At 46.6% G+C, this 18,838-nt stretch overlaps 1 protein-coding gene across 1 annotated transcript in view; it reads left to right on the top strand.

The window, feature by feature from the left end:
• Window positions 1–18,838, top strand: part of ALK (ALK receptor tyrosine kinase) — a 662,031-nt gene that overhangs the window by 526,828 nt on the left and 116,365 nt on the right. Inside the window, exon 6 of the mRNA XM_029938017.1 lies at window positions 11,617–11,748. Coding sequence (XP_029793877.1) covers window positions 11,617–11,748 — 132 coding nt within the window. The remainder of the gene's footprint in view (window positions 1–11,616; window positions 11,749–18,838) is intronic.

An 18,838-nucleotide genomic window follows, 5' to 3' on the forward strand; every position in this document is an offset into this window, starting at 1 on the left:
TGTCTCCCCCTCACCTCCAGGACCCAGCCCTGTCAGGGTCACCTCCAACATGAAACTCACTTCACTTAATTCTTTCCAGCTCCACCATCACCAGGCTCACGCAGGCCACCTTCATCACTTACTTGGGCAGTTTCCACGGCCTGCAAACTGGTCTTCCCACTACCGTTGCTTTTCCAAGCCATTCTCTCTAAATTGCTCAGAATGATCTTTTAATTTTTTATAGTTTATTGTCAAGTTGGTTTCCATGTAACACCCAGTGCTCATCCCAACAAGTGCCCTTCTCCATGCCCATCACCCCCCTTCCCATCTCCCCCTCCTGCATCAGTCCTCAGTTTGTTCTCAGAATTCAAGAGTCTCTCATGGTTTCCCTCCCTCCCTCTCCCCAAATATTTCCCCCCTTCCCCTCCTCAATAGTCCTCTGCTAAGTTTCTCCTGTTATACTTATGAGCGAAAACATATGGTATTTGTCGTTCTCTGCCTGACTTATCTTTTTAAAAACTGATCAGATTGTTTGAAAACAATTTGGGATTTGTCTAAACTACCTAAGCAAAATCCATACCCCTTCAGGCCTGGAGGTCATGCCTGATGGGGCCTCTGCCTTCCTCCCCATGGCCCTCCTGACCCTCTGTGACCCTTCAAGCCACACTGGCCTTTGCTCTAGTTCTAGTCAGGAGCATCTTCTCCCACCCCGGGCATTGGCATTCCTGCTCTGCCACAGCCTTTTTACATGGCTGATTCTGTCACATCCTCCAGTGTCAGCTCAAATATCACCTCCCCAGAGAGGACTCATGCAGCCCTCCTGTCAAACCCGGTCGCCCATGTTACCTTCTTCACTATTCCTAACCCCAGTGCCAGCTCCTAGCAGAAGCTCTGAACACATTTGTTCAGTAAACTAGAAGTTGAATGGGATAGGGGAGGGGAGGGGAGATGTCTACAGTGTAACCTAAAGAATTAGCAATTTCCAGAATGCAAGAAAATTCCACCTCACTCCATTCTTCTACTTACACTTGGTGATCTATTCTGCACTCCTTCAATAAACATTCATTAGTGGTTGCTATGTGCCAGGCACTCTCCAGGAGATAAAAACAAGTAAGACAGGCCCCCTGCCTCAAAGAATTTAGATTTTAGTGAGAGAAACTAACAACGTAGACATAATCGCCCAATAGGGGAGGTGAGTGCACAGATAAAGGTAGGGAGCCATTACCAGCGTGCCCCAGGGGGAGGCACGTGTCTTTCTTTAAGGATGATGAACAGGCAATTGGGGAAAGTGACATCTGAGTTAGGAGGAATTGCTTAGGAGATGATTCTGGACACCAGAATAGGGTTATACAAAGGCTGTAGCCATGGCTGCATGTTCAAGAAACTGCAATTTGTGGTGTTTGGCAAAAGTTGCAAAAGAACACAGTGCAGCTGGAAACATGGGCTGTGGCAGGAGTACAAAGCCTCTATTTGGTTTGAATGCCGTGGAAACCAGCAAAAATTTAGGATTATGACCTAAAGGAACTGGGCTCAGAAAGCTAACTCGAGTGGTGGGGTGACTCCAGAGACAAATAATCTTGAAAATTCGTCATGGCAATTATTTTTCATAGCTATTATTTGTGTTGCAGGTTACAACTGAGTTTGTCTCTATCATTGCTTTGTTGAAGGGGTCTGACCCTGTAGATGTTCAGCTCTACTGTGGGATATGAGGGATTCCAAAAGGTGCTGTCTGATCCTAAGATTTGGCCTGTCAAGCCCCATCATTTTCCCCTTCCCAACTCCCTGGGTTATTCTCTGAAATTAGTTCACAAGAGCCCCACACAATGTTCCATGTGTACAATTTCACTTGGTCCTCACAAAACCCCTGTAAATTAGATAGCATCCACAATTTACAGAAGGGAGAGGCCCTATAACTGTGTCAGAGTTCACTCCACTAGCTAGTGATACCTTGGGCCTGCTGGAGCAGTAACAGAAACAGAATCCTGCTGTGAACAGAACCTTAAGAACCCTGGACCAAGGAAAAAGTTGTCCTGGTGAGAGAATGGGTGGTCCTTGGAGGCTCCAGATTTCTCCAAGGAGACAAGGAACTGAAGATTCATTGATTCCTCCAGCACAAGAGGTTCTCAGACTTTGGTTGTCACCCGGGGAGCTTGTGGAAAATGCTGGTTTCAGAGTCTCACCCTCAGATATTTTGACTCTGTAGGTCTGCCGTGAGGCTCAGGAAGCAGCATGGTTACCAAGCTCTGTGGACACACCATCCATGCCATATCCTAAGCCCATGTTGAATGTGAATGGCTGGCTGTAGAGGGTTTACAAACAAGGAAACAAAGGCCCAACAAAGTGATATGCTCATGACCTCTGAGGCCTAGTGGCAGAGCCAGGCCTCCAACCAGCTCTCCTGACTCCCAGCACGGTGCTTTCTCATCCAGCCCACTGGGGACCTCCATACCCAGGCCCTCTCCTTGCCAGTTTGCATTTTGACTAGGAGCCCAAGATGCCAGTTCTTTAATGAGGTTGTCCAACTACAATTTACGAGGCCCGAAGCCCTCAGCAGGACTGGTCTCTGCCAGGCTTAATTTACACAGTCCACAGGCCTTCCAACACCCCCATTAACGTCAGCATGGTGGCGGCAGCTATTAGTCTGTGCACGCTATTTGACTACATCCTCATCATGTCACCATCCATTTTCATGTTGCTGGGCTTGTTTACCCTTGAGCACTAGATTCTCCTCATCCTGGAAAACGTGAAGTTTCCACCGGCAGATGGGAGCTTTGTTCCACCCCTGGCCTCAGCGCCAGCCCCACTCCTGACTTGCCCGCCCTCTGGAAGCCAGTCTCCTCCCACATGCCCTCTCCCCTTCTCTTTAATTTAAAAGCAAGACCCCCCTTCTCGCTGACACAGCACCAATTTTTCCCCCTTTAACGAGTGACATCAGTTAGGCAAGAGCAAGCAGGTGGGAGACGGCCGGAAAGCTGATACAAATGTGCCTTTTTTAATGCCACATAAATCACCTTAATTAAAAATTAATTAAGCGCCCTAAAATTTGACATTCATTTAAAAAAGAAATTTGAGTTAGGAGAGTTGTGTCCACAGCATCAAATCTCCAAGACGTGACTGAAGGAGAGGGAGGAGGGAAGGAGTTGATAGAAGCAGGGCTGAAGAAGATAGCTTCTCTGGGCTGCAGCTGTGCAGCAGAGAGTTCCTGGGGATAAACTCTGGGGCATCCAGAGGGTGAAAGCAGGACTCCCTTCCAGCTACTAGACCCCTCCCTTGTGGAGGCTTCTGGTCAAAGGGGAGGGATATGGACTTCCTGCCCTTCCGTCCTCCCTGTCACTGCCCCTGATGATACCCATCACCCAGAGGGGACCCCACGGTGCAAAGGATAGAAAACATGTGTGGGTGTCTGTTTTGAATGCACAATTAGGGGAAAGGAGTCATTCCCACGGATTGAACTCACTAAGTCCCCCGTGGTGCAGAAGATTGAGTCATGTACCTGACCTGGGGCACACATGTCCCTAGTGCAAATCTGAACTCATTTCTACTACATCCACAGAGGTGATAAATGGGCAAACAAATGTGGCGTTATGTTTGCTCTTTCAGGAGAGATGTTCCAGGGTGCAGATGACAGAAGACCGAGACAGCAAAAGCCAACGTGAGGCAACCAAGGGAAGCTTGCTGGGCAAATGAGTGGCTCAGTAAAGATGCCTACCTAGCAGGGCATTAGACTTCAGGGGAGAAGCATTAAGTGGTAAACATTAATAAAGATGGCACCAACTATATCAAATCAACCTTTGCCAGAAAGCTGCCAACAACATTGCTGGAACTCCAGGGTCAGGAGGTCGAGTATGGAAGGGGTCTTGTAGGTTGGATTTGAAGCTACACTCTCACTGTACCGAGGGGGCACTGGAGAACCATGGAGGTAAAGGATCCACCTGAGACATGCAGATACTCGGGGGTAGATTCTCCAGCCCTCCAAGGAAGTGGTTCTCAACCCTATGCCCATGAGAATCACCCAGGGAAGCTTCTAAAATTACCAGAGCCAAGGGATCCTCCTCCAGAGAGACTGATTTACTGGTCCATGTGGAGCCTGAACAGTATTTCTAACTTCCCAAGTGACTCCCATGGGCAGTTAGGGAGCTGCTCCCGAAAGTAACATAATCTGAGTCCTTGGAGAGTGATTCTACCTGGGATCATGTGACCCAATTCTGGGCTCTTCCCCTGTGATTTACCAGCTGTGACACCTCAGGCAAGGCACCTAGCAAGTAACCAGTTGCATTTTGTTGTTCCTTACTGTTTAAAAAGCATTTCTCTCGACATTATTTAATCTCCCAAATCTTCATTCTTTTGATTAATCAGATGGGGATAATAATAAACGTTCTGTCAGTTGTTTATGAGGTTCAAACAAAGAAGGACTGGGAAGGCACATGGCAAGGTGTTAAAATGCTATACAAGGGTAAAGAATGATGACGGTTCTCTCCCCAGTGCCTTTGATGTCATTCTGGAAAGAACTGCCTTTCCAAAAGTAGTAAATAAATTCCCAGAAAAGAAGACCCTTATTAACCAAAGATCCTTAGGCACCAACTCTCCCCAGAGTGGCTTAATCTCAGCTCTCCATAATCTTTCTGTGATAAGGACATTTGGTGTTTCAGTGGTTACCAAGAATCATTGGCACCATGGCCAGAAGTGTCAGGAAGCTCCAACAGGAAGCACCTTCCTTCCTGCTCTGGGGCAGGCCATGACCATCCAGGCCCTTGGGCTACCTACTTCACAAGCTGGCCCAACCATTTCACAGCCACAGAAGGGATGCTGGTAGGAAACTCAGGCCCTTGACTAAAACCATTTACCAAGAGTACTTTCCTCCTTGGAATTTATGGGCCCCATAAAGAAAAGAACTTGGGAAGACAGAGCGGTTGTTTCCTGTTGCGCCTCATTAGTTTTGAGTTTGGGCTGGCAGTAGAGATCAGAGTACTGGGCGTCCATCTAATTGAATCTCTCACAGGCGTAAAGTTCCCTGTGGTACAGAGAAGGAAGCTATCAGGGAGCCTGGAAGTCTCTAGCCAGGGGAGGGAGAGGGAAGGAGTTGATAGAATCAGGGCTGAAGGAGATAGCTTCTCTGGGCTGCAGCTGTGCAGCAGAGAGTTCCTGGGGATAAACTCTGGGGCTTCCAGAGGGTGAAAGCAGGACTCCCTTCCAGCTACTAGATCCCTCCCTTGTGGAGGCTTCTGGTCAAAGGGGAGGGATATGGACTTCCTGCCCTTCTGTCCTCCCTGTCACTGCCCCTGATGATACCCATCACCCAGAGGGGACCCCACAGTGCAAAGGATAGAAAACAAGATGTCCAATCCCTCAGCAAGCCATGTAATTGCTCAGAATCTTTGTATTCTCAACTATAAAATGAACACAACAATACTGGCCACAGATAATGTATAGTTTAAGTTCAACTTCCAAATATTGGGATGGGGAGATCTCTGTAGAGAGCACTGTTGGGGACTCATGTAGATAAGACTTGATACTTCCCTTTGGGTCACTTACAGTTTGCTGAGAAAGATGGGCATATGAAAAGCTAGTTTTCACATCAGGCAGAATGCCAGCCACATTCAGGGGCACCTCAGTGCCCTAGTTTGTTAAGCATCCATCCAACTCTTGATTTCAGCACCAGTCATGATCTCACCATTTGTGAGTTCAAGCTCCATGTCCAGCTCTGTGCTGATGGTGCAGAGCCTACTTAGGATTCTCTCTCTCTACCCCTCTCTGTTCTCTCTCTCTTTCTCTCTCAAAATATGTCCTCCATGTTTAAGCAAGAAATGATGTGTCATAGAAGCCAAACTGAAGGTATAGTTCATAGAAGGGGGAGAAAGGGACAATCAATGAAAGTGGCACACATAAGCCAGGAAGACTAGATCCCCTTTGCTGAAAGGTGATGAGTTGACAGAAGAGGTTCCCAAATGCCAGGGCACCCCTAGAAACGACGGGACAACCCAAAGACCACCAAGGATGACCCACTCTCTGTCTACCATGTGGAAGAGGCTCTGGAAGTCTAAAAGACAAAGAAACAATCACCAAGGAAGATATGGATAGTTCTGGATTAGGTACAAGTTTAGAACTCCTGCGTATCAAGATGCATTATAAACAGAGTGAAAATACTCACACAATACTGGGGGAAATTGTCAAACATAGAGCCGATTGTTTCACATCCTTATGAATAATCTCACACACACTGGAGCGTCTGGGTGGCTCAGTCAATTAAACGTCTGACTCTTTTTTTTTGTTCGAGTCATGATCTTGCAGTTCATGAGTTTGAGCCCCACATCAGGCTCTGCACTGATAGTGTGGAACCTGTTTGGGATTCTCTCTCCCTCTCTTCTGCCCCTCCCTTGCTTATGCTCTCTGTCTCTCAAAATAAATAAACTTTAAAAAAAAAAAAAACCTCCTACACTTCAACAGGAAAACATGAAGAACCTAACAAATAAATTGGCAAATGGAAGTGAGCTAGTCCCTGAAAGTCAGAGTAAAATAAAGCTAGTAACATGTGGGAAAATATCCAGCTCACTAACTGTCAAAGAAATACAAATAAAACAGCAGGGAAATACTTTGAGTTAAAAATAAAAACCATGCTAATATTCAGGGTTGGCCAGGATGTAGTAAGAGGGGTGTGCGTGTATGAACACAGCTGGTGAGAGTGTAAATTGGATTAACTTCTAGAAAGCAATTTGGCAATATGTATCAAGGGCCTTTAAAGTGTTTATACTCTTTGATTCAGTAATTCCACTTCTGGGAATCTATCCTATGAAAATAATCTGAAATGCGGGCAAAGGTTTATGCTCAAAGATATTCTTCAAAGTGTTATTATAAATAGTCAAACAATCCAGTCATTGAATAATGTTTAAATAAATGATGATACATATCATGCAGGACTGTAGCCATTAAAAAGTGTTCTTATGGGGAATTTTTAAACCCTGGGAAAGGCTTGTGATATAACCTTAATTATTTTAAGGCATGTATACATGTGACACAACTATACAAACTCTGAAAGCATAGGCCAAAAATAAGATGTTAAAAATGATGGCACCTGGGTAGTGGAATTCTGGGCATTGTTTTTGTTTATTTCGTCCTGGTTTCAAACTTTAGACAATAGGCTTAATTTTTTTGAATGAAGGAATAAAAAAGAAACTATGAGACCCATTCAGGAAGTGACAAGTAACAGGCATGCTACTTGCATAAAACATGCATGTGTTTATGAAAACACACAATGAAAAGCAAGACCTAATCATAAGGTATGAATAAAACATGACACAATTTTCATTTGCTCCATAGGTTTTTTGGGGTTTTTTGTTTTTTGTTTGTTTTTTGTTTTTTTGCTTATGTTTCCTTTGGTAGAGTGGGAGTGAGGGTAATAAGGTCCTAATTATTTAATGGTCACATATAGGGCATAAGAAGAAGATGTCTGGGAAATGAGAAACCACCAAGCAAAGATGAAGGAGAATTTCCTATCATCCTAAAATGTCTTTGCCCTGAAGGAGGGGCAGAGACGACAGGCAGTGTCACTTTAGGTAGGGCCCACCAGTCTGCTGTACCCAGCTGGAGGCCACTTGCCAGCTACCACACCTCACCTTCACTTAACTGGTAACTACTCCTCTATTAAATGGAAACAACAGAGCTGCCCTGTCCTGGTGGTTATAAAGTTTAGGGCACAGGCAGGTAAAGTGCTGGGTGCTGTGCTTAGCAGGAAGCAGGTATGACACATATGATGCCAGGTACCTTTGCTATGTGCTCTTGCTTCCTGTGACAAAGTCCACAGTCACTCCCAGCAAAATACCCCCTCCTTCAGTCAGAGCTTCAGGGAGGACACCCCTCCACCAGCTCTGCCAGGCTAGAGAGAGACTGCACATTCTGGGGACCAGCACCAGTTCCTTAGAAGCACTGTATTTCCTGGCTTCCAAGACGACATGCCTGACAAGTGGAAAATTCATATGCATAATTAAAGCTATAAAATGAATTTGGCATCTTACCTTTGAAAATGAGCATTGTGATAAAGGGCTAGTATCCAAAATCTATAAGGAACTCACAAAACTCTGCACCCGAAAAACAAATAATCCAGTGAAGAAATGGGCAGACTGCATAAATAGACACTTCTCCAAAGACGACATCCAGGTGGCCAACAGACACATGAAATGATGCTCAGCATCACTCATCATCAGGGAAATACAAATCAAAACCACACTGAGATACCACCTCATGCCAGTCAGAGTGGCTAAAATGAACAAATCAGGAGACTATAGATGCTGACGAGGATGTGGAGAAACAGGCACCCTCCTGCACTGTTGGTGGGAATGCAAACTGGTGCAGCCACTCAGGAAAACAGTGTGGAGGCTCCTCAAAAAATTAACAATAGAACTCCCCTATGACCCAGCAATAGCACTGCTGGGGATTTACCCAAAGGATACAGGAATCCTGATGCATAGGGGCGCATGTACTGCAATGGTTATAGCAGCATTTTCAATGATAACCAAATCATGAAACGAGCCTAAATGTTCATCAACTGACTAACGGATAAAGAAGATGTGGTTTATGTATACAGTGGAATACTACATGGCAATGAGAAAGAATGAAATCTGGCCATTCGTAGCAACATGGTTGGAACTGGAGGATATTAGGCTAAGTGAAATAAGTCAGGCAGAGAAAGACAGATCCCATATGTTTCACTCATATGTGGATCTTGAGAAACTTAACAGAAGACCATAGGGAGGGGAAGGGGGGAAAAAGTTACATAGAGGGAAGGAGACAATCCACAAGACACTCTGAAAGAATGAGGACAAACTGAGAGTTGATGGGAGAGTGGGGGAGGAGGGGAAAGTAGGTGATGAGCATTGGGGAGGGCACTTGTTGGGATGAGCCCTGGGTGTTGAATGGAAACCAATTGGATAATAAATTATATTTTTAAAAAAGAAAAGAAAATGAGCATTATGTCTCCTGACATTCCCTTTGTATTTTGATTCCGGGTGTTGAGTATTGGGAACTGGGAGGGGTGGGGAAGACTTTCCATTGCACAGCCCCCTGCAGTTGGAATTAGTGAGGGGTTTGTAAAACACATTGTCTTAGGCTGTCTTGAGGAACAGGGACGGAATGGGGGCGGGCATTTCTCCAACGTGGGGAGGGAAGACAGAGAATGTCTAGTCCCGGAAACCACAGGTCACAAAACAAGCTACGTAACAGAGGAGTTGATCCTAAGCCATGCACGCTGGGCCCTGGCTGACTTAGCTAGTGACTGGAGCTGGAGTCTTAAAGCCAGTGGCTTAGCTGATGTATTTGCTTCCTGTGGCTGCTCTAACAAACCAACACATTAAGACAACAGCCATTAATTCTCTATGGGCAGAAGTCTGATATCAGTGTCACTGGGCTAACATCATCTTTATGGCAGGGCCCGCTCCTTCTGGAGGCTCCAAGGGAGAATCAGCTGTCTCACCTTTTTCTGCTTTAGAAGCTGCCTGCTTCCCTGGAATGTGACCATTCCTCAACCTTTCTCCAGACTCACTTTCATGATCACGTCTCTTGCTTTTTTTTCTTTGACTTCCTTGCCACTTTCTTTTAAGATCCCTTGTGATCATACCTGGATAATCTGGATAATTTCCCCATCTAGAGATCCTTAACTTACTCCCACTTTACCACATAAAGGAACATATTCTAGGTTTGGGGGATTAGAATATGGCTATTTTCGGGGGGGGGGTCATTTTTCAGCCTACTGCAGGCAGGGTAACCTAATGTGCATGCTTTTCACGAATCCTCGTAGGGGCCAGGCACTGGCTGGGCTGAGGGGACAGCACACAGACATTCAAACAACTTGGTGAAGAAGATGCGACCACACACACATGTTCTAGAGCCAGGTTGCATGGAATAAACATCAAATGAGGCTTGAGCACAGGTTCGTGTGGAGAGACAGTGAGAAGTGAGACAGGAAAGGAAATTGGGGCCCAGAGCACAGAGGACCTTGCAGAGCAGGGAAAGGGGTTTGGATGTGATCCCCTGAAGGAAGAAGGGACTGTGTTTTCCACGCCCAGCCTTTCCACAGAACATGAAGCCAGGCTGGAGGGCCATCTGAGAATATTGGTGGCCATGTGCCAACCACTGACAAATTGAGCCTTATGTGGACTGGCCTGGGAAAGGGGAGCCCAAAGCCACTTCCAGATCCCCCTTCCAAGAGATGGAGAGAGCAGCTTTGCAGTCTGACAGGCTGGGTCTACACCCCACTTTCTAGCTTTAGGGAAGTCACTCAGCTGCCCTGACTCATTTTCCCCACTTAGGAAATGGGCACTGTTAAGACTTGCCTAGCTTCTTCACAGAGCCAGACATGCTGAATCAGTACCCAGAGGATTCTAGAAATAAAAAGGCTGGACTTGATGTTAGTTTCAGTGTGAACTGAAATGAACCAGAAAATCATGGAATTTTAGATATTTAAGATGAGCTCACCTGGAGAGTCCCACATTACAATCAGCTGAGAGGTTGCACTGAAATGAAATTTAATAAAGTGGAGTCTAATCTCACAACCAGGATTGGAGAAGCACCCCCTTCCCACATATGAAGCTCAGAGAGGCTGTGGGACCCAACCAAGTGGGAGTCCTGGTCGCCCTCACCCCCACCCAGCTGAGCATTGAGGTTGGTAGGATGGGGGTAGAGAGACTGCTGAGGCACCAGCTGCCATGGAGAAGGAGCTAGAAAAGAGCACGGAGTGGAAGGCCACTGGACTTGGGGGGTCTACCTGGGTGGGCTCTCCATAGGAGCCTAAGGCTCCCCACCAGTTCCCCAAACCAAGAGCTGCCTGGCAGGAGGCACAATCAGAAACACAAGCCAGGCCCTTGCTAGGTGGTCCCCAGGCAAAGTACCCCATTTAGTAAGGCAGGCTGGTCCAGGCCAACTTAAGCCTGGTTCTCTGGGGTCACAGGTTAATTCATTATCATAACCCATTGTTCTTGATACAGAAATAAATAGTGGCTAGTAGGCTCATTATGAATTGTTCCTTCTCTCTTCCACCACTGGATAATATGATTTATATGAGATTTAAAATTTATATTAAAATTTCAGAATGGACTTTAGAAATATTATCAGAATGCCTCCATTTACAGATGGGGAGACAGAGGGCCAGACAGAGGAGGGATAGGTACAGCATCACACAGCTAGTCCAACAACAGAAAGTGCTGTATGTTTCTAGAACCACTCCAATGGTGCATCTGGTGTCAAGAACATGTGAGAGATTCACTGGATCAGACATGCCCCAAACCTGACCTTGTGAATACGGCTGTCTGTGTGCAAATCAGATTGTAGGTTCTCCACCTGGCACATTGAAGCTGGGGGTGGAGGACCCCAGAGTGCTGGAAGGATGTGGACCAAACCTAGGCCCACTCTGCTATTCACCATCATTGGAAAGTGAGGACTGCCCCCCGCTCCAGGGGCCTGGGGGACAGGGACCAAGGGTTAGGGTTTTGTCTTCCACTCAGCCTTCTGGTGTTGGCCCTGTGTGTAGCCAGATTGGGCATGTCATTCAGACCTTGGGATGTGAAGGGCAGGGCAGAGTGATGCATCCCTGAGCCTTCCCACAGGGCCACCTGAACTGACCAGGGGCATGTGTCTCTGTGTGCTCTCCAGGAACATCCCCGGGCTCCAAGATGGCCTTGCAGAGTTCCTTCACCTGCTGGAACGGGACAGTCCTCCAGCTTGGGCAGGCCTGCGACTTCCACCGGGACTGCGCCCAGGGAGAGGACGAGGGCCAGCTGTGCAGTGAGTAGATGGGGCTGCCCCTCACACCCCAGCCCAGCCCATGCCGACACCCCCCTTCCCCCATCACCCCGACACGCAGACCTAGACACCCTCCCTTATGTCCCGTGCCACCTGTATGCTCTCAGAGAAGACTTCTAAAGCTACACAGTCTCCAAGAGACAAGGCTAAGATCTGCCTCTAGAAACAGCAGCATAGAAGAACCAAGCAAGATCCTGTAGCTCATGCTGTCAGCAGCCTCCTAGTGCACAGGGAAGATGTTCACGGTACACCTAACCCAGGAACGTGACAGTAGATGCCCCCTATGCCCAGACTCCCCAACCTTTTCAGGCCTTATCTTCCACCACCCACCTAGCCCTCTGGTCCTTCTGGTCTTCCATGTGTCCCAGCGCCTGCTGTATCAGACCCCTGGCTCCAGCATGCATATATGGCTTTGCTTGTCCTGTGCCCCTGGCCCAGATTGCCCCGTCCTTCTCGGGTCATCTTGAGTCAGTCCTTCTGGGACACTTCCTCTGATGCCTCCCACAAGGGCCACCCCAACAAATACAGCTGGCTTTTCCTCTTGATGCCCCCTATTGGTATACCCATCCACCCACCGTATGTCAATTCTTTTTCATTTACATCCTTTTAGAGATACAATTCATATACCATATAATTCACCCACTTAAAGTGTACACTTCAGTGTTTTTTTAGTACAGTCACGATGCTGTGCAACCATCACCACAACCTGATTTTAGAACATTTTTATCACTTCAAAGGTAACCCCTAGCAATCTTTCCTTATTTCCCAACAATCTCCCCTCTCCTACTCCTCCCAGGGGCTGGTAGCCCTAAGCAACCCCTAATCTATTTTCTGTTTCTATAGATTTGCCTATTCTGCGTATTTCATATAAATGGAATACTACAATATGTATTCTTTTGTGATTAATTTCTTTCATTTGGCATAATGTTTTCAAGGCCCATCCATGTTGTGTCATGTATAAGGGTCTCATTCCTTTTTACTGCCAAGTACTATTTCATTGTATGGCTATCAGCACATTTTGTTCATCGATTCATCAGTTGATGGGCCTTTTGGTTGTTTCCACTTTCTGGCTATTATGAATTGTGCTGCTTTGAACATTCCTGGACAAGTGGTTGTATAGACAGATGTTTTCTTTTCTCTTGAACTGCTGGGTCAACTCTGTATTTCACATTTTTTTAAGTTTATTTATTTATTTTGAGAGAGAGAGAGAGAGAGAGAGAGCGAGCGAGTTACGATAAAGAGGGGCAGATAAAGAGGGAGAAGGAGAGAGAAAATATCCCAAGCAGGCTCCACACTGGTTTACGATAAAGAGGGGCAGATAAAGAGGGAGAAGGAGAGAGAAAATATCCCAAGCAGGCTCCACACTGTCAGCGCAGAGCCCAATGAAGGGCTTAAACTCAACGAATCGTGAGATCATAACCTGAGCCAAAATCAAGAGTCAGATGCTTAACTGACTGAGCCATCCCAGGCACCCCTGTATTTAACATTGTAAAGAACTTCCAGGTTGTTTTCCAAAGTAGCCACACCACATGACATTCCACCAGTAATGTATAAAGTACCTAATTTCTCTACATCTGATCTTTTTATTTCTGCCATACTAGTGGGTGTGCATCCATTCCATTTCATAGAGCTGGTTTCCATATCTCTCTCCCTCACCGTGGGCAGATTGGGTCTGTTTCTCTTCCCCACACCAGTACCTCCTGGCACAGCATAGATGGTCACTATGTGTTGATTCAAATGACTAAATGAGCCAGGAAACTTGCTCTCCATGGACAAAAACAAATTGTTGAGATTTCACTGATAGTTAGGGACAGAGTTAGACTCCCAGCCCGGTGCTCACTCCACCTGAATCCAGCGTTCTCAGCAGCTGCCTCGTTGCAAGTATACACTTGAGAGGTTTTTACATTTATGCCATGGAAAGCACAAAAACACATATATTGTGAGCTAGAAAATGTCCTAGAGCCCACAGCAGTGACGAATAGGAAGCACTGGTCTTCAGACTGCTGCACATCCAGCACAGGGAAGGGAGGGAAGCCACAGAGTCCCAGCAGGGAAAGGATGTGGCAGGTGCATGTCTGGGTGCTCTGGGTCCAGACACAGGAGCAAAGGTCTCGCCCCTCAGATGTGCCGGCCCTAAGACATTGTGAGCTGCAAAATAGCCTTAAAAATTTAACAGTATCCCCCACATTGTCTGCAGGACAGATTTCTCCCTTGGGGTAGAAAAGGTTTTATTTATTCTTTATGAAGCAATAAAGAAAATCCATTTTTCAATTTGAAAAACGTCCTTTTTAGATAAAACTTCCCAGTGAACTTTTCCAATAATGATGGAATTGTGGTTGTTTAGGTAAAACTCAGTAAAGACTTACAGGTAAGCCCTTTGTTTGTCCCACACTGTTCATGGCCTTTCTTCACAAAGCTCTCACTCAACATGTGGTCCAAAATGAAGCCAGCCCACCCATGCGGTCCTGGGTGGGGGTCTGTGTGTGTCTCTCTGGTTACTGGTCTCTGCAGTGTTGCCAGCAGTACGTCTGAGCTGTGTGATTTTGCTTTTGCCTTTTTAAAATTTTTGATACCCACTTCCCAGCTGGTACACAGGTCAGGCCGGGCATGCCCTGGTTTACGATTGGGAAAATGAAAGCACAGAGAAGGTAATTGATTTGTTCGGGGTCACACAGCATGTCAGGAACAGAGCCGTTATTAGAGCGATAAGCCTGTGAGATCCAGCCCATTACCGTGAGCTCAGGGCATTCTCTTACCATTCTAGGGCTGCTGTTAATGGATTTCCAAGGCCAACTCCAAGCTCGAGGACAGCCTGGCTCCAGTATGAAGGGCAGGTTCCTGGGGCCCAGAGACCTTTTCAGCCACACTTGAAAAGCGGCTCTGACCAGCTCTCAGAATGACGGTTCCACCCTGGAGAACACCCCTACTGAGTTCTTTGCTATAGAAGTCAGTTGCTAGGAGGAGAAGTTCAATTCAGAAGGAGCTTCTTTCGATCTTTTTGCCACTCTGATCTTGGCAGTACTCTCAGCAAATCTTTTCTTTCTAGTGTGTCCCATTCTGTTTGGGGTTTTTGCAGTTTTCCCCATCACATTGACCAATGTTGATTCTAGAAAATATCCCCATAAAGAAGATGATGATGATGATGATGATGAACATTTATTGAGCATTTACTGAATGCCAGGAACTTTTCATGTATGAACTTATTTCATCCTCAGAACAATCCTATGAGATGCTATTATACCCATCTTAGAGACGAGGAACGTAAAGTCCATGAAACTGTTAGCCAGTGTGAACCACTGCAAGTCAGACTCATTTGTTATCTGAGTTTCCAGTGGTTGATATGCAAGCACAACACTAGCTACATGTCTACCTAGGAAGAAGAGGAGGAAGGGAAAAATCAGGGAAGGTCCAGGGCTCTGCCGTCACATTTCTTAGTGGGGGTGAGGGGGACTCAGATCATCTGTCTCCACCCTCTGGGCCTATTTCCTTACCTGTAATATGACTTGGAACATGACAGCCGCTGATGTGTTGGTGTTTGTGATGCATTTAGGACAATGGCCTTGACATCACCTGGTCCTTACCAGGTAGTCTGGAACCTGTTAGAATGTCTTCTCTGAGAAGTTGGTCACCCAAATCTTGCTGGGAATGTCCAGTTCTAAGAAACCCCCACAAGGATCATGAATCTCTAGCCAATGTAGTCAACTACACCCTGCCATGGCTGGAATGGGCGGGGGTGGGGGGGAGTAGTTTGTTTCCCATCAACCCCAGCCTCAACTCTGCACACTTGCTCCAGAAGGAAGTCCACACACAGCTTCATTCAGATTATTAGACTCAACCATGAGCAACAGTTCAAGCCAGGACAAGTGGGGGACCTGAAATGGAGGTGGCAGTGTCCTTGTCCTTCTGCATCCAATCATGAATGTGTCCATTCACAGCACATCCTCCTCCAAACCACACACCACATGCCACCCTCCTTCCTGCTTTCCAGTTAAGCATTGCTGATCCAAGTGAGATATCCCAGAACACTGGAACCCATAGAAGGATGTTTTGAGGGTTCACTATGTGTCAAACAATAGCTTCAATGGCATGAGATGTCCCAGAAAAGGGTCAGGTGTCCCTACTTTGTCTTTTGATAGGTCATTAACTCACTTCCCCTTCATGTACTCAATGATCTCACCTGTTTGGTGGGGATTCTCTTCCTGACAGGTGGAAAGCAGTTTTTCAGAGTTGATTTCTTTATTGTAAAATAAAACATGTTGGTTGTAAAATATTTGGAAAAACTAGAAAAGTACACAGGAGAAAATAACTACCGCCTGTAATCCTCCCTTTCAGACATTCAGAGATAACCATAATATGATGATATATTTCTTCTAGCATTTTTTCCCATGACTCTGTATTTTCAAGGAAATGTATAACACATATTTATCAAAAATGTTAACAGAGCTGTCATGCAGGAAGAAAAAGAAGTAGTGTCATTTGGTCTAGAGCTTACACTTGGCAGCTTCCTGTAGCTTCTGCTGAGGCCACATCTTTGTGACCCTACCAATTTGTCTCTCTTACAGTGGAATCAGGTGTCATAATTGCCAAATGTTGCAGGATTGATTGATTGACCCCCACATAGCCTGAGTTGGCCGTCCAGCCAAAGAAGTAAGAGGGTCAGGTAGGGCAGTGCTTCTCAGCCACCAAGGTGCCTAAGAACCACCTGGAAAACATTAGAAATGCAGACTTTGACTCAGTAGGTGGTGATGGGGGTGGTGGCCCTGAGAGTCTGCACTTCTAACAGTTCCATGGGTGATGTTGGTGTGGCCAGTCCCTCGGACACATTTTGAGTAGCAAAGGGTTAGATAACTGAATCCACTCCTGTTTGAGTCAGCAAGTATTTTAATCCTACAGCATGTCAAGTGATGAGTAGGTGCTTGGGGTGAATGAGAGGAGAAAGGTCTGATCAAAGAAGGAGTTGAAACCATTGGACTCAACTTTGTGTGCCAACGTTGTGCTCTGCTCTTGGCCCTGACAGCAGTGTCCCAACCCCAGGCTAATCCATCAAGTGTTCTGATGTCGCCTACCCCACCAGCTTCCTCAGAGTGGCTTCTCCCTGAGCACACACCCACTGTGCTGGCAGCAGCAGTAACCCTCTCCTCTGCACCCCCTCCCATCCTGCAAGGTTTTCAAGATCACATAAATTGTCCATCGACCCAACTATTTTGTCTAACTCTTCCTCTTTATCCAATCAGCCAAAAAGAAAGGTGCTTCCAATCTCAGCTCACCCTGGATCCTATGCAAAGCTAGAACAAGGGTGGGCTTCCAGAAGGTGAGAAGTGCCAATGACTTTCCTCATTCCTGTCCAGGTGGAAGGTATAGGCAGAGCTACCATGGGCATTTCCAGAGAGGCAGCTGTGGGACTGTCTCTGCCCCCAGGGTGGTGTTGGCTATTTCAGTTCATCCTCTGACAAGTCCCCAGAGCCAAGAGTGAATGATGACTAGTAATGCCACCACCACTGTATTTGCTCAACTCTGTCTATTTACGAAATCCCACACTCTCTGCCTTATTTTACTCTCAAAACAGCTCTGTGAAATAGACACTACTAATACCCTATTTTACAGATGAGGGAGCTAAGTCTTTGAGGAAAAGAAGTGAGTTGCCTAGAGTCACCAGAGGAAACCAGCATGTTAGGGCTAAAACCAGGGATCCCAGGACCAATGAGGTATCCACATCCATAGTCGGGCTGACTTCCCCCTAAAAGGGGAAGGAGGGAGTGATAAACTGTGAAGGCTTCAACCCAGCTCCTCCTTCTACCAGGAGCCATTGCCTGCTAGAATTTTCCATCATGGTTCCTGGTTTAAAGCACACTTGTAAAGGACGCTTCGTGGAAGGTCACTTCCAGCTACCAGTTAGTTTTTGCAAAAGAAGTGGATGTGGGGTCCCTTGAGGGGGCATAAAAAATAAAACAGAAAGATCTCCTTAGCTTTTGGATTTTTAATCAGAGGAACATGTGGGGCTTGGGGGGGAAATGATTTCTTCAGGGGGGTATAAATGGGAAGAGATGCTCAAAGTCAGTGACAGCCTGTTTTAATTTATAATTCTGCCTCTGTGTGAAATGTACAGAGAATCAGGGGGAAATGAGTAATAATTCACTAAGGTGCTGTCACAGCCAGGAAGCGTTAGGGCCTCTTTGTCAGCCTGCCATTGCCGGGAAGGCTGAGACAGAGGAAGGGCACAGAGAGTGGTGGGTCCAGCTAAAGAGCCGTTTCTCCTGCTTGGAGACCTAGCTCTGCTGCTTCTCCCCAGCCTGGCCTGGGGCTGTTGGTGCTATGGGAATAGCCTGGAATGGTCCACCAGCTTCTCAGGACTGGGTGCCTTCCCTGCAGCTGTTCTCTGAAGAAGCTGCAGAAAGTGAGCTCTCCCTGACCCTCTTCTCCTTTCCTCCTCCTTCTGAGGGCACTTGGGAAATATATGGTCATAAAGCTGACTGTGGCCTTTTCAATGGGACCTGAGGTCAGCCTGATGTAGAGAAAAGGGTAACAGGACCCTTTCTGCTGAGCCAACAGTTGATATAAAGAGATCCCATGGTTGGCTTTGCTTGGTGAGGATAAGGTAGGTTAGAGCAGTAATAAAACCATTCATAAATTTCAGGGGCTAACATAACATTGACAGTACCTATGCACCAAAGCGGGGGACCACACAGCATCTCTAGGGGCCTCAGGCCCCACTGTCTGGCAGCAGCAGTCTCAGGAGCGCCCCTTGGCCACCTCAGTCCAGAAGAGACACACATCCCTTCTCACATTTCGTGGGCCGGAGCTATTCATGTGGCCCCTTAACTGGAAGGGAGGTGGGAAATGAAGGGCAGCAAATAGAAAGTTTGAGCAATATGTGTCTCTGCAGACTGGGATGACTTGAGGGATGCAACCTGCGGGGGACCAGCCCACACACCAGAGTCCAGGGGTCTCTGAGTAGGGGGTTGGTGTCGGCGAAATATCTATAAGAAAGAACACAGACAACATGAATGGTGGAAGAGACCACACTTTACTGTGAAACTTGGTGTCTTATATACCATAGGTGATTACATCATTT

Source organism: Suricata suricatta, chromosome 4, assembly GCF_006229205.1.
Source record: "Suricata suricatta isolate VVHF042 chromosome 4, meerkat_22Aug2017_6uvM2_HiC, whole genome shotgun sequence".
NCBI classification, from domain to species: domain Eukaryota; kingdom Metazoa; phylum Chordata; class Mammalia; order Carnivora; family Herpestidae; genus Suricata; species Suricata suricatta.